The sequence below is a fragment of the Pleurodeles waltl genome, chromosome 12 (assembly GCF_031143425.1).
Source record: "Pleurodeles waltl isolate 20211129_DDA chromosome 12, aPleWal1.hap1.20221129, whole genome shotgun sequence".
NCBI classification, from domain to species: domain Eukaryota; kingdom Metazoa; phylum Chordata; class Amphibia; order Caudata; family Salamandridae; genus Pleurodeles; species Pleurodeles waltl.
This window is the reverse complement of record NC_090451.1, coordinates 27,369,365-27,384,782: the sequence shown is the minus strand read 5'-3', so window position 1 is coordinate 27,384,782 and position 15,418 is coordinate 27,369,365. Positions and strand designations below refer to the sequence as shown.

Below are 15,418 nucleotides of genomic sequence, written 5' to 3'. Positions count from 1 at the left end.
TGCCTAGATACTGCTCATGTGATCTTGACCAAGTTGACGTTTTGCATGTGCTTTGCTATTAGCAGGCGGTCTGCAATGTTGTGTGAATTAATCAGTACTTTTGCCCCTTCTCCCGCCCTCCCTTCTCTAAACTGCTCCTCATCTCCAGGAAACAAGTGCAGGCCACCAAGGCTGACGCCGACCGCGATGGGGTGAAGGTGCCCACCACTCTGGCAGAGTACTGCGTGAAAACCAAGGCTCCGGCGCCTGACGAGGGCTCCGACCTCTTCTACGATGACTACTATGAGGAGGATGACATGGAGGAGGACGAGGATGGGGACAGCTGCTTTGAGGACGAAGATGACTCTGGGAATGAGGAGTCCTGACACCAGCTGCATCAAACTGGAGATCCCTAGCCACTCCCAGCTCCCCACACACACCAACTGTCCCCCACAATCTAGAACATGTACTTGGGTTTGGATGCATTTCCTTTCACCACAACTGGTGCTTTTAACCCTGGGAGCATCTTCTGCTTAAAAAGGCTTTCTGTCAAAAAAAACTTTAACAGGCAGTCGTGTCGTCAGACTTTTGAGAGTTGTCGCGGCTCCAGCAGCCTCGTACTGTTTGGCCTGAATTAGTTGCATGGCGATGAGGAATGGACCCTTAAAAGCTGGCACTATGGAGTCTGTACATTTAGGGCGCTGCAGGACGAGGATGTGGGTGTGCGGTCTCAGGGGCTTGTGGTATACAGCAGGTTTTTGCATAAGTGTCTGTCTAGTTAACACCCACTGTGTTGGATGCCTTTCACTGCCCTAATGTTGACTTTCTAGATGTTACCTTTGTTTCCCGTCGGCCATCGGACTCCTCTTTCCCTGCATTGCTTCAGGGAGCTTTAGAGTGGCCAATCAGACTTGGGCAGATTGGATGACTAATGAATACTTTTACTGGTGGAGGGGTGTTTGCTTGTACTGTGATGTGCTTCGCCCCCACCAGTGTTTTGCAATCCTGGGGTTCCTCGCTTTGCCATGCAGATGCCCGTGCTCAGATTGAATTTGGGTGTTGAGATTTCTGTATCCTTGATGGAGAGCTTAGTTCGGCATCATCGGTACATGGGCTGTGCCCTTCCTATAAAGCAGAGCATGGTAGCAGTGTGCCTGTTGGCGAGAGGGCCAGGGAGGTGTTTGACCAACGCAGTCTTAACCTTCTTGGTTGCTTGGTCGTGGGTGGAGTTACTTTATCGTCTTTATATTTTATTGTGTAAGGTATTGTTTTGAATGTTTTTGTTCATTTTTTGAAATTATTTAATTAAAAAAAATAAAACTAATGTACTTTGTGGAAGTATCTGGTGACTTGCTACGATTTCTGAGTGGTAGTGGTGGAAGAGGTAAGCTAAAATATGTCAAACTTATGAAAGTTTGGTATGTGTTCTTCTTTTACTCTTGGGTGGAGAAGTGATTGACACAATCCCCCTGTTCTGGTTAGAAAATAATATAAGCAGCTGCATCTTTTCCAGCACCCTCTGTGACTACTGTGACGTTTGTAAGTATCCATTCTCGAATAGCTCTAGGAGCCTCTCACTTTGCGCCCTGATCACCCGTCCAAGACACATTTTCTAATCATGAAAGCTCAGCAGGAGGTCCCTCGTGGAAGATGCACATTTTTTATAGGTCAGTCATTGTGCTTCTGCACATCTGGTATGATGACAAAAGGAGCATTTATTCAATTGCTAGTTGTTACTGCAATAAACATAGAACATGCGCAGTTACTACATTACATTATTCACCCTTTCTACCGTAGAAAGAGTATGAACCATTTCTGCAAAATGAGGAAAGACTAGTGCTCTACATAGCAACAATTGAAGTGCCAACAATGGAAAGTGGGATGGCCAAGATGGTGACCGCCCTAGACATGAGAGCAGAGCTCCGGGTGTGCCCTGTAATTATCCTGCAGTGAAGGCTGGTGTCCGCCTCCTGGGAGCCCAACAGTCCTTGTTGCCGCACACTGGAGCTTCTGCCGGACGGAGCGAGCTGATCTTGGTTGCTCAGGAGTCAGCAGTGAGTGCACCTGCTGAGCTGCTGGTGCTCCGATCCGGGAATCCTCTAGACCTGCTTGGGTCTGGGGCCACGGAGCGTGCACAGTAACAGGGCCCGGGGCTGGAGAAAAACACGCAGAGGCGGCGGGCGCATTAAATACCTGCGTCTGAACGCCGGGGCCTGCTCCTGACCTCCTCAAGGCTGCAGAAGAGATCTGGCCAGACAGGACTCTGCTGATGGGCTACGCCGGAGAGGCAGTTGTGCGGGGTTCACCACTTGGGACGGAGGCGCTCCGATCCTTGCTTGGCATCCATCAACGCGACCCGGCACCTGGAACTATACTGCTTGTTTAGGTTGGGACACTTAAGGCAGGACATTACTGACCACGGGGAAGAAGTACCTTGTGGGCTACGTACATCTCTGTATGGAAAAATACCACTCTATAACTGATCCAGGTGGGGCCTATCACCAGATTTGGTGTCTTGTCATCCTGTTGTACTCCTGGCTCATGCCTAACATGATGGGAAAGTCTAAATCTCTCAGACTGCCATCGGCGGGGACATGTAAAGTGTTGCAATCTACCAGTCCCCCGGACAATACCTTGGAGAGCCTCCGACACCTCGAGACTACGCTTCAAACACACTCTGTGAAATTTGACAAGGTACCTCAAGCCACCCTAGATACCAAAACCTCTTGAGTCTAGGATTGATACAATCTCTATAGAAGTTAGTCTACTATGTGCTGACCATCGCAAACTAGTGGAACGCGTGGAGAAAACAGTCCACTCTCGCCACTGTGTGGCCAACAGTGCAGGATGTTCACACTTGACTACAGCAAGTGGAAGATGAAGTGGCTGCACTGCAACGTAGAGCTGAAGATGTGGAAGGGTGCTCCAGACGCAACAATATTAGTCTCCTGGGCTTCCCTATGCGCACTGAAAGCCCTAGCATAGAACTTTTCCTTGAAACCTGGCTCACAGAAACGGTGCTGGAAAGCATAACACCGAAATTCTTTTCCTTTGAGAGAGGGCACCACATACCGGGTCGCCCTCCAGTGCCCCACCCAAACCAGTAATAGCCCAGTTGCTTAATTATTGGGACCGAGACTTGCTACTGCAGCGGTTCCGAACCAAAGGACCCTGGCAGTATGAAAATACTCCAATCACAGCGTGTCCTGACTTCACCATGGCGGTACAGCGACAAAGAAACTCTTACCTTAATGTAAAACAACCTCTACCTGATGTATGCCCTGCTGCTCCTGGCAGAGCTTTGTATAATAAACGGCTAAATGAGTCATGTCTTCCCCTCCCTGGAGGAAGTACGGACTTGGCTCCGCGCCAAGAATTTGGTGAGTGCATTGTCGGAGAATCAAGAACACGTAGACTAGATAACACTCAAATCCAGGAATCGAAAAAAGAGATTGCCTGGAGCTAACCCAACTAGAGATTAAGTGGCGGCTGAACAAGCGAGAGCGGTCACAGAGGCCACCTCCTGCAATACAAACCCGTTTGTGGCCCTGCGTGCTGAGTCGATGACCGACTCTGGCTCTGACACTGGTAGCTCGCTCTCATTTGGCACTCCATTCCATAAAGGGCCACAGTTCACTCCAAGATCTGCAGGCGACCTGTAAATCTGTTTGTCTATTACACGGTACATCAGCATGTGGCTGGAGAGTGCTTGACTGAAAGATCCTGACTCCGCCTCGAAGAGAGAGAAGATTAATAGGGCCAAGGACCCAGCAGCTGTATCTCATCTTATGTGGGCCCACACTGTGCTCACTCCTACTCCATCCTTGACCCCCACCCCCGAAGAACTGTTCCGCGGGGACCTATATGCCCATTGGACGTTGATCAACTATTTGTTGTTCTACTTCAATAGGGTTGGCATGGCGTTGTTAAGCACTCCGGCCTGGGGAAAGGGAGTTGTTCATGATGTTTGTATTACAGTGTTATACATTACTGTCTGGAAAACGCGGTGTAGGTGTGCAGGCAAAGAGGGGGGTCATCGGAAGGGGGACAATGGCAATGCCATGCATTTGGACATTTACACACTGCTCTCATGGCTGCAACTTATAACACACTCACATGGAATGTTCGGGGTATAGCCACACCAGTCTGGAGGCATAAATTCTATGTGTATCTTGGACACCGCCATGGTCACTTCACCTGTCTTCAGGAGACTCACCTTGCCAAAGGAGAGTTGGTTCAAGTTTGTAAAAGATGGGGTGGTCAAACTTATGATACAGGCGACTCAGCCTATGCCCGAGGTGTCCTAATTTGGGTCGCACCAGAGGTTCCATTTGTAACAAATATGATACTGACAGGCGCTGAAGGCCAGTATGTAATAGTGGAGGGTACCTTGGATGGCCGACCCTTATACTTAGTCTCCTTATATGCCCCCAATACTGCCCAAGCTGCCTTCCTGGATACTTTGTCCTCCGACTATGCTGTTGCAACTGCAGGCTCCGGGGATATGGGGGCTGATTTTAATTGTACACACTTCAGTTTGGGAATGGTCACTGGCCCCCCCCCCCATGCCAGGCACAGCTGTTATCCACGCAACAAAACATTTTCAGCAATGGACCAAGGTCCTAGACTTGCATGGTGTTTGGAGACTAGGTCACCCTGAAGAAAGGGAATACTCCTACTATGCATCAGGCCATCAAGTGCACACACGCGTCGATTATCTCCTTTACAATTCCGAATGCTGGCTGCTAATGCGCAGTTCTGAATACCTGAGTAGAACTTTCTCAGATCATAACCCGCTTAAGGTCACATTTCAGTGGGAAGGTTATGTCCAGTTATTCCTTTCTGGCGTCTGAGTCCAAACCCTTCAGGACACAGTATATCGCACCACATTAGCCACAGCCATCTCCACCTAATTAAAGGAAAATGCAGGGACATCTGGAGGGGTGGAATGGGAAGCCTCGAAGGTAGTCATGCTGGGGCATTGTAGCTCCACGACATGGGGCATTCGCTCCACTCTTAGCCAGTGTACTCAATTCAGAGAAGGTTCTGCGTTTGCTGGAACTAGAAGCAATCACACTCCCGAAGGCATGTTTGAAACTGGCGACCCAGTGCCGCCAATACTGGGAGGAGCTCAGTAGGCTGGGGGATCTAGATTATAAACCCTACCTGGCCCGCCAACACGCAGACGGAGGCAAGCCAGGGAATATAATAGCATGACTGCTAAAAACGGAGACGCCTAGAACCCTGAAAGGAGCCATACAGAGATCACACAGGGATTGTCCAGAACACCAATGAAGTATTTACCAAATATTATGACCAGTTGTACTCCGCCCCTGAGGGACCTCCGCTCTACTTTAATGTCTGCATTGCTCTAGGCGGGGTTGCTTCCCACCATATCTCCATTACAGCAACAAGAGCTGGAACAACCCCTCCAGACTGAGGAAATTACATTAGCGATTCAGCAGATGGAGTGGGCCAGAACACCGAGCACAAACAGGTTCCCTGTCCGATATCACGCGTCCTTCAGGGCTTCCTTAGCTCCCCGTCTCCTTGAGGTCTACAGTGAGGCACACCAGCTTGGCATACTGCCCGAATTGCTTCGGGAGGCCTTGATCGTTGTGCTGCAGAAGCCTGGGAGGGATCCCAAGAGTAGGCTCTTATAGGCTGTTGTCTATGCTTAAATTGACTACAAGATCTTAAGCCAAATCCTTACGAATAGGCTCCTCCCAATATTAAGTATTCTTGTTAATGACGACCAAAGTGGCTTTGTCCCAGGTAGAGCTACATATTCTTTGCCATATTACTGATGCCCTGTCCGAGGAGACCACTCTCCCAGTGGCGGTCTCCCTGAACTTTCAAAAGACGTTTGACAAGCTTGGCTGGGCCTATTTGTTACCAACCCTGGAAGCCTTTGGATTAGGACCTAATTTCCTACGATGTGTCGAGCTCCTGTACACGGCTCTTAGAGTGCCGGTCCTTACTGGTCACTGCATCTCACGCTCCTTTTCTAGTGGGCGGGGAACTCGTCAGGGCTGCTCCTCGTCACCGGTCCTGTTTGCCTTGGCCAAGGAACTACTGGCTATTGGGCTATGCTCCTGGGGTCCAGAATGGGGCATTAAGTGGGTCCCGCCTGGCATCTTTCACTGTATGCTGACGGCGTCCTCATATACTTACAGAATCATGCCAATACACTACCTCATTTGTATGGCTTACACATTTCAGAGAGGCTGCAGGCCTTAAGATAAACTAGGGCAATTCCTGTATATACCCATTGCGGAAGGTGGTACAAAAACACTGTGACCTGTTGTATGGGGGACCCTGGGCCTTCGATACCTTCCACTACTTGGGGCTAAATGTTTATCACACAACCAAGTACTTACTGAGAGGCAACCGTGAACGAGTATTGACCTCTATACATCACTCTGTGCAATTCTGGGTGCAGTTGCCTCTATCACCCCTGGGCAGGGCATTGATGGTCAAGATGCTGGCACTGCCACCATTGTTGTACCTTTTTTCTGCCCTACCAGTGATTCTGCCTGGATCCTTCTTTGACTCCCTAGGGAGCCTGGAGGCGGCCCTAGTGTTGGGGTTGACTCGCAGAAGATCCTCCTTGTTGACCCTACACCAGCCTTGTTCAGGAGGAGGTCCAGGTGTTCCTGATTTAGAATTGTATTTTGCTGTGGCGCAGCTTCAGTGGCCTGGGTGCTGGTTGCCAGACACTGGAACGGGGGAGAAGAGCTTGATAGGGACTGACCTGGGGAATAACAGCCTTCTGAAATGTCTTTTTTCTCCAAATGGGTGGGATTGTAAGCCAGGACTGCTGATGCACACTTGGACACACTACATTAGCGTCAGGTGGGCACCGCTCACATAGGCACCTGAACTACTTATGTGGAACTTGCCGGCTATGAGTGGCTTAAAGGATACACATGATCCTCCCCGTGGGGGGAGGCTGGGTTGATAAATCTGGGTGGTTTATATTGAGTAGGTGTCCTACTCTCCTTCCTTTATCTACAGGAGCAGCGTGGCGTGGGGGGTGGGCTTTTTTCTCACCTACTCTGCCATTACAGCGAGGCTTGCAGGCATTTGGCCCCTGGGAACATATGAGCTGCACGTGGGGCTGCAATTAATTCTTACTCATGACTTGGTTTCATAGAGATGTATCTGCCTTATACAAGGCACTTTTTCATGGGAAAGGTGGCCCACCGCCCCAGAGCAAAGTACGGTGGTAAGACTCCCTAAGCTTGGAACTCACTGATACACAATGGGATATGGCCCTCATGCAGGTCAAGCTTGTCTCTGCAACGCACATTTGAAGTATACACAATTTAACTATATACATCAGGCTTATCTTATACCTTATTGGCTCGGCAAAATGTTTCCAGGGATGCACTCCAGATGCAACTTCGAACAAGCCACTTTTATACGTATGGTTTGGGAATGTTCCCCACTGCTGCAGGTCTTGGCTTGAGGTTATGACATGGATATCTGAGATTTTGGAGGTCCAGATTTCCCCGAACCCACTCAGTTGCTTTCTTGGAATACCGCCATGTACAAAACACAATAAACTCTGCTTGAAATTTGTTGATGTAGCAACTGTGCTTTATAAACCTCTAATTGCCATGCAGCGGAAGGCACCTTATCCCCCTACAATAGATAACTGGCTTCGAGTAACCTATAAATGGGTTCTAGCTAAAGCCAAGGCCATGACTCAGGACTGTCGTTTTTGGGGTGGGGATTCTGCCATTACAGCCTGGGATCTCTATGCTCTTCGCATACACAATAATTTTCACCCTCCTACAGACGCTTGACATCGCCACACGGCGACTTTGCATACAGTTAGATGGCTCTGAACATCCACCCTCGACACATCTTGAGTAGCTTTTGAGATAGATACGTTTAACTTCCCGACAGGGGTAATTCTTCACTCAGGGATACATCCTTCATCCCGGGAGTCCCTCTCCCATGCGTAGGAACCCCCACGTCTCCACTTCATTTTAGACCAAGTTATATTTATGATATTGGCGTTGTACCACACTGCCCAGACAGTTTCTTTAGCTGCAAAAAAAAGTAATGTTATGTTACAACAAACTGTTATGTTCCAATGTTTTTTGGCATATCCTGTGTTTATACTGTGCTCATACATTCCTTACCTGCTAAGGACACTAGCTTCCTTTTACATACCTGCTAGACGCTTAGGTCCTCGACAGCTGCCCTAGCTCTCACTCGTAGAGGTAAAGAAGTCTAGATGGAGTGGATGTTCTCTGGCTTACCATGGGGCCAAGTTATGGAATTCTCTACCTCTCTGCTTTCTCCTCATCAACCATGAATTTTCCTTTTGGGGAGCACTAAAAACTTGGCTATTCAAAGCATAATTTCTAAGCCTATTTCTCAGAGTTTCACTCTCAGTGCTGGGAGGCCTACGGGTAGCCATGCGCTATATAAATAACATAAAGTAACGTATGTGCAACTACCCCGATACTATACAATGCCTTTACATTGCTCCTGTGTGTATACCAATGTATGATTTCAATTAAAATGCCAATAAAGAGATTAAAAAAAGTGGAAAGTGGCAAAAGACTATAGTCCTCTATACTTTCTGCATCTAGGAACAACACTCTTAAGCGCACACACAACATATGGTTAAGTACACAAATCCTAGAGGACACTGATGTAGGACATCTTCATGGTGCTGGTATCAAGGGGCCGTATGAGCACATTTGACTTTAAAGCGTACTTTTTCACATACATATGACACGAGAAATACCAGTGATAAACTATGTGCCAAAGCTGACCCGATCACAGAAGAATCTCTGAAAATGTTTTCTCGTAAAATTGCTGGTATTGAAAGACAAAACATGGGTGTGAAAACCTAAAGAGATTTTAAAATTGCTTTTCCATTATGTCTTCGACAGTCATGGAAGTGGACTCATTTTACATTAAACATCTTTGTCCCATTTAAATTACTTCGCCAGGTAACAGTCTTCTCCGGAGGGTCCAAGTTCTGGAGCCATATCTTTTCTCTTCCATTCCTCTTTCCCCCATTGGGCTCGAGTTTGCTTTGTTGCCTATTACTTTAATAGGCTGGCTCGAGCCTGGTGGTGAAGTTGGGAACCAGCATCACGTGTCCAGCTCACTCCTGTGGGAACATCCGGTGAGTGCTTGATAGAACAAAAAGCCCAGGAGTTATTTCCTACCCGAGTGAGGTTGAACCGCAATAAGTCACCTCTGCAAATTTAGCTAATATGTTAGATAATTAGCGGAAAGAAACATAATTTCTAAGTGAGTGAGTAGATACTTTACCGGAACAGAGTGGGGCAGAACCTCTTCAAAAAAGGAAATATGTAAGGTTTCAGACTAGCTAGCTTTGTATTCTTACAACCTCCTTCTTCAAAGGAAACTACTGTGAATCCAATATTTCATGTTTCTACAGCTCTTCCTTTACGACCACCTGAAAGAAATACAGGAGAACCAACAAAATTCGCAACACTCAATCAGTGTGAATTACACTTTGTGTGAGCCTATGTATTTCCATATTAAACAGTCCAAAGTAACTTATTTTGTCCTACTTGGGTGGAACTGCTGCATCCTGGTCAATACGCCTGGTTGAAAGTGAAGATCCTATATACGATTACAAGCTTCAAAGCTGAGATGAAGAAGTTATTTGATAGGCATGCATTTATGAAATCTCTGGATGAAGAACTCTTGAATTTAAAACAGGGAAATAAGGACCTATTAACTTACATTATGGCATTTAACAAATTGATAGCAGAATGTGAAGAGCTGGAAAGGAAAAGGGGTTAGTTATTTTACAGGCGGTTAAAAGAAATATTAATAGACTTGTTAGCGCATGTAGTGAATCCTCCAGAGACTTGTGCACAGTTAATGGACTTGGTCGTTAAAATGGATCTCGATTGTCTGAAAGATGGTCTGATCTTTTGCGTCCAGATTCCACGGGTATTGGCTATTAGAGAGAGAGGAAGCTTGAATCAAGTAAGATGTCGGATGTTACTTAATCCATGCAGATTCCTAGCATTCAAGATTCCCTAAGTAAAGAACAAAGACAGTGATGCAGAGACATGAATCTCTGTCTATATTGTGGTAAGAAAGGACATTTGCTATGGGATTGCACGCTCAAACCCCAAACAAAACAGGAATCTGGAAACTAATGTGGTTGAGACAAGTTTAGCAGACGTGAATACCTTAGTCTCCAACACATTGGCAGAAACACGTACAGAACAGGCTTAGCAACGTTTCTATGTTACTGCACAATTAGAGTGGGGTACCGAAACTATGATTATGTTAATTGATAATATGTAATTTTCTTTATTGATCTAGGTACCAAACCTGATACACCCTGCCTTCTTAAAAAAAAAAAAAAAAAAAATCCTGAAGTTATAAAAACTATTGATGGAAGTGAATTAGTGCCAAATCCCATTATTCAATCTTCAGGAGACTTGACCCTAACCCTACAAGAAAACCATATACAATTGATTGGGTTTGATTTAGTTAAGGCACCGCAGTTTCGAGCCGTTCTTTGAATTCCCTGGTTGCAACTCTGTCCTGTAATTGGTTGGTTTGAGCAAACCATTACTTTGCATTCTTCGTATTGTAAAATAAGCCGTTGGAGATCCATTTCCAGTTTAACTCCACTGTGAGGCGCTGTTGATTGCGATACCAGTAACATACCTGAAATATCCATTTGTTACAAAGGTTTTGAGGATGGGGGTAGAGAAGAAGGTGATCGTGTTCTTCCTCATCAACCTTATGATTGTCACATCGACTTACAACCTTGGTGCGCAAATACTGTGTAGCAGGATTTATGCTTTGTAGGTAATCTTGGCCGTTGGTGTATTAGACCTTCTTGGTTGCCTGCCTCTTCCCCATTGGTTTTTGTACTTGAAAAAGAGGGCAGTCTCAGTGCATGTATGGATTACAGAGCCCGGTAATGCTGTAACTATAAAGAACTGTATCCCTTACATTTGATACCCTCTCTGCTAGAACAGATCAAAAGAGCTACAATATTCCCCACGCTTGATTTGAGGGGAGCGTATCATTTGGTGAACATGGGAGAAAAGGACAAATGGAAAACTGCCCTTTTGCACAAAATATGGTCTAAGTGAGCACCTAGTTATGCCCTTAAGGATATATAATGTCCCTGCAGCATTTCAATATTCCATTAATGAAGTCCTTAGGGATTATCTTGATGTATATGTAGTAGCATATATAGATGATATTCTGATCTATTCAAACTACCTGGTTGAAAATGATCAACATGTTAGAAATATTCTTCAGAAATGGAGACAACAACCTGTATATTAAATTTGAAAAATATGCATTCCATGCGCTAGAGGTGCCCTTTCTGGGTTATGTTATATCAACACAAGGAATTGAAATGGAACCCACTGAGGTGAAAGCCCTGGTACAATGAGCCTCACCCAAGAGTTTAAAAAAGGCTCAAATCTTTTTGGGATTCACCAGTTTTTACTGGAGGTTCATTGATCATTTTTCGCCTTTGCTCTCTCCTGTCACTTAACTGTTATGAAAGGGTGTTAAGTTCCAGTGGACTGAGGAAGCAGAATTGGAATTTCAACGCAGATGCATCACAAGTACTAGTAGGAGGGGTGCTTTCACAAAGAGATGAAGTTACAGGTGACTTACATCCAGTTGCTTATTTTTCCCCATAAACTGACTCCAGCAGAAATAAATTACTCAGTGGGCAATAGAGAACTACTAGCAATCAAGAAAGCCTTTGAAGATTGGCTTCACTACTTGTTAGGAAATGTGTACAAAGTTACTATACTAACTGATCACAGAAACTTAAAATTTCTGAAATCTGCTAGATCCTCGTCAACAAGACAATTGCTTTTGACTCATTTATTTAGTGATAATTATTTTGTCATCCAAAACCTAGTAGGCCACATGGTAAAGCTGATGCCCTTTCATGCTTAGGGTATGAACACGTGGATCAAACTAGTGATTCTCCTCCCATAATCCCTTTGAAACTCATTCAAGGAGCCCTGCTCAAAAGCAAGATTTTATTAACCTAAGTGTTAGTGGGAACAGAAGAAAGAGGATGTTGCACAACTTGTCCGCAGTTATGATAGAACATTTATTAATGATATGGTATACATTCAGAAGCTTTGTATCTTCCCACCCCTGCCCTTCATTAGCAGAGTTAGAGAATAATGTCACACACAGTCATTGGTAGTACATCCAAGGGAAATGTGTGGTATCTTCATCTATAGTGTATGCATCCCTTTCATCTATAGTCATGGAATGTCTCTTTGCACATGGAATGTTAGTGGCTGGAAGGAAGATGATGTGTTGAGAGCTGCTGGGTCAATCTTTGTGGATGAGATATCAATTTTGGACTTAATAAAAAGCTTTATGATACACTCCTCTATGGATATCCTTTCTACACTGGCGACGAGGATGGGATGGATTCATTAGGATATCTCAACACAACAGTCAGCAACGTTGGAGTTCCAATGTCGATTGGTGTTTCTACTTTTTAACTTGGCATATTTTTTGGATCAAATTATCAAAAGGAAAAAGTACATGAAGAAGTGAGAAGGATTTTCTACAGCCTTTTAAACTCTTCTAATCTCTTCACAATCCTGAACGGAATTTACTAATGTAAGTTGTTTGCTTTTAAGTTCTATGAGTTAGTTATAAAAAAATTAAAAAAAACTATTATATAAATACAACGAATATGAAGTTATATGGTTCTGTTAACACACTTCAAATGTGTGTTGTATTTCGTCCTTAAGAAATTCTAATTAAAATACTCGGTTCTGGCACATCGCATGCAACCACTCAACGCTTGTTTATTTTCAAACTTGAATTTGAACTTCCTTCATTGCCGCGAGCGATTCTCACGCTCCAGTCTCCATGGAGGAGTATTTCAGCACGTGCAGCTGCGAGCGCTGAGAGTGGCTTGTTTACTTGCGCTCGAGTCTCCATTGTAAAGAATATCGGCGCGTGCAGGCGCGAGTGCTCTCCATTTTAGTTTGCGCTCTCAGACTTGAACGGAGCGCTTTGACAAATTATACGCGCTCTATTAAAATAACGTGTACTCACAGACTTCAGCGATGTGCCAAGCGAGTCAATTTCTTGCCGTGAACATTTTCAAGCACCGGTCTCTCTCCTCAATATTCACTCCTGGATTGTATGTTAAATCTTTACAGGGTCAAAAAACAAGACGAACTCCCTGTAAAAACCGACCTCGTTGCTTCATAATTTTCTAAGGATGGTCATGTTTTACAAAATAACAAGTGATATGTAAAGGAAAGTGTTTAAATACTACTAATACAAAAGAAAATAGAAAATAAGTGAAGTCAATATCAACACAGCATATTATACACATATTCTATTCCACTGACAGAAATGCATGAAATTTGGGACATTTTGCATCGTATAAGAAGTGTCCTGCTGTCAGTGCGGTTTGCAAATTGGGTGGGAAACGTGGTCATTTTGCGAAATGCTGCAGGTCACAAAAAGATTCACCTTCTACTTCTGTCAAAATGGTACAAGACTGTATTTTGATGGTGGATGAGCAAGGCGCAAAGAAGAAATATCCCAAAGACATTGTGACCATCGCTGGAATTAAATGTGAAGTTCTCTTTGAGTCAGGGGCATGGTTAACTTTGATGTCTAATGAAATGTTTGATAAATATTTGAATCAAAGTGTGAAATTGAATTTCAACGATTAATGCATGATTTGTTTGGTTTTGAGGAAGGTGTAAGATATTTTCAGGATGATATTCTGGTTTTTGGACGAACTAGAGAGGAACATGAAAAGAGAGTTAAAAAAGGTTTGAGTATCTTGAGGGATCACGGGCTTACATTGAAACTTAGTAAGTGTCATTTTGGTAAAGAAGAAATAGAATATTTGGGACATAAAATTACCTCTTCTGGGTTGTACCCAAAACTGGACTTGATTGAGAATATCTTGAAACTACACTCACCGGAGAACAAAGAAGAGTTGCAAGCTTTCTTTGGTATGGTTGAATTTCATGGAAAGTTCCTTTCCAATCTTGCTTCCAAAACTGAAAACATGCGTAAATTGCTGAAAAAAGGTGTGGAATATATATGGAATGAGAAGTGTGAGAGCGAGTTTAAAGTGGTTAAGAATGAATTATTCAAAGTGGGTTGTTTAAAATCTTTCAATCCTAATGAGTTGTGTGTTATGACAGATGCAAGCACTAGAGTTTTGGGAGCTGTCCTCTTACAGAAAGGAGAAGGGCATGAATGGAAACCAGTTGTGTACTGCTCACGCACTTTGAGAGGTTCAGAGGTGAACTACTCTACAATTGAAAAAGAAGCACTAGGGGTTTCTTGGGCTATTAACAAGTTCAAGAATTTTGTGTGTGGAAGACTCTTCCATGTCTATACGGATCACAAACCTTTGATTGAAGTTTTCATGAGAAAGGGTCTTGACCAAATTTCTTCCAGAATAAGTAGGTGGGTAGTTAACCTTCAGGATTTCAATTTCAGAATGTTTTATGTTCCTGGAGCGTACAATAACACTGCTGATTGCTTGTCCAGACTTACATCAATTTCATAGGGAGACAAGTATAATAAACAAGAAGAAAATTTCAGTGTGTGTAGTGTTACAGAAGGGGTTATTGGTCAGGATGAATGGATGTGTGCAGTTGCCAATGATCCCATTCTACAAAGTGTATGCAGTTTCCTTAAGGACAAGTGGAATTTTGAAAGTTTAAGAAATTCTGAGGTTTTGAAGGGATTTTGGAAGGTAAAAGATGAGTTGTCGGTTTCTGAAGAATTATTGTTTCGAGGTGGAAGGTTAGTGGTACCAAGTGCTTTGGTTGAGAAAGTTATTCAACTAGGACATACTGGGCATCAAGGGATAAGTTAAACCAAAGCTAGGATTCGTATGAACTATTGGTGGCCAGGTATGGATATGAGTATGGATTTGAGTATAGAAAGGGTGGTCAGGGATTGCCCTGACTGTTGTAACAGCGATAAGATCTATAAAATGAGAGTACCTTCGATGTGTATCAGGAGTCCGTCAAACAGACCGTGGGACGTTGTGGCTATGGATATTGTGGGGCCGATCTATAGTAAAGGAGGGAGTTGTTACATCTTGGTTTTGGTTGATCAATTTTCCAGGTGTGTGGAAATTGGTATAGTCAATAGTGTTGAAACCAAAAGGATAATTAGTTTGCTTGAAGAAATCTTTGCTCGTGAAGGCTTTCCCAATGCTATCCTAACAGGCAATGGTCCGCAATTTGTATCCAAAGAAATGGAAGATTATCTGAAGAAATTGGGGATTAAACCCAAGTTATGCTCGCTGTATCATCCTGAAGGGAATGGTATTGTTGAGAGATTCAACAAGTGTGTAAAGGAGTGTGTGCAGTTGGAAGTGGCAGCAGGAAGATGTTGGAAAGAAGGCCTAAAGAAATTTCTGATATCT

At 44.3% G+C, this 15,418-nt stretch overlaps 1 protein-coding gene across 1 annotated transcript in view; it reads left to right on the top strand.

Moving 5' to 3' along the window:
- Positions 1–1,317, top strand: part of CDC34 (cell division cycle 34, ubiqiutin conjugating enzyme) — a 34,602-nt gene extending 33,285 nt beyond the window's left edge. Inside the window, exon 5 of the mRNA XM_069215758.1 lies at positions 149–1,317. Within this exon, the coding sequence (XP_069071859.1) occupies positions 149–365 (217 nt within the window). The 3' untranslated portion in view covers positions 366–1,317. The remainder of the gene's footprint in view (positions 1–148) is intronic.
- The last annotated feature ends 14,101 nt before the right edge of the window (positions 1,318–15,418 follow it).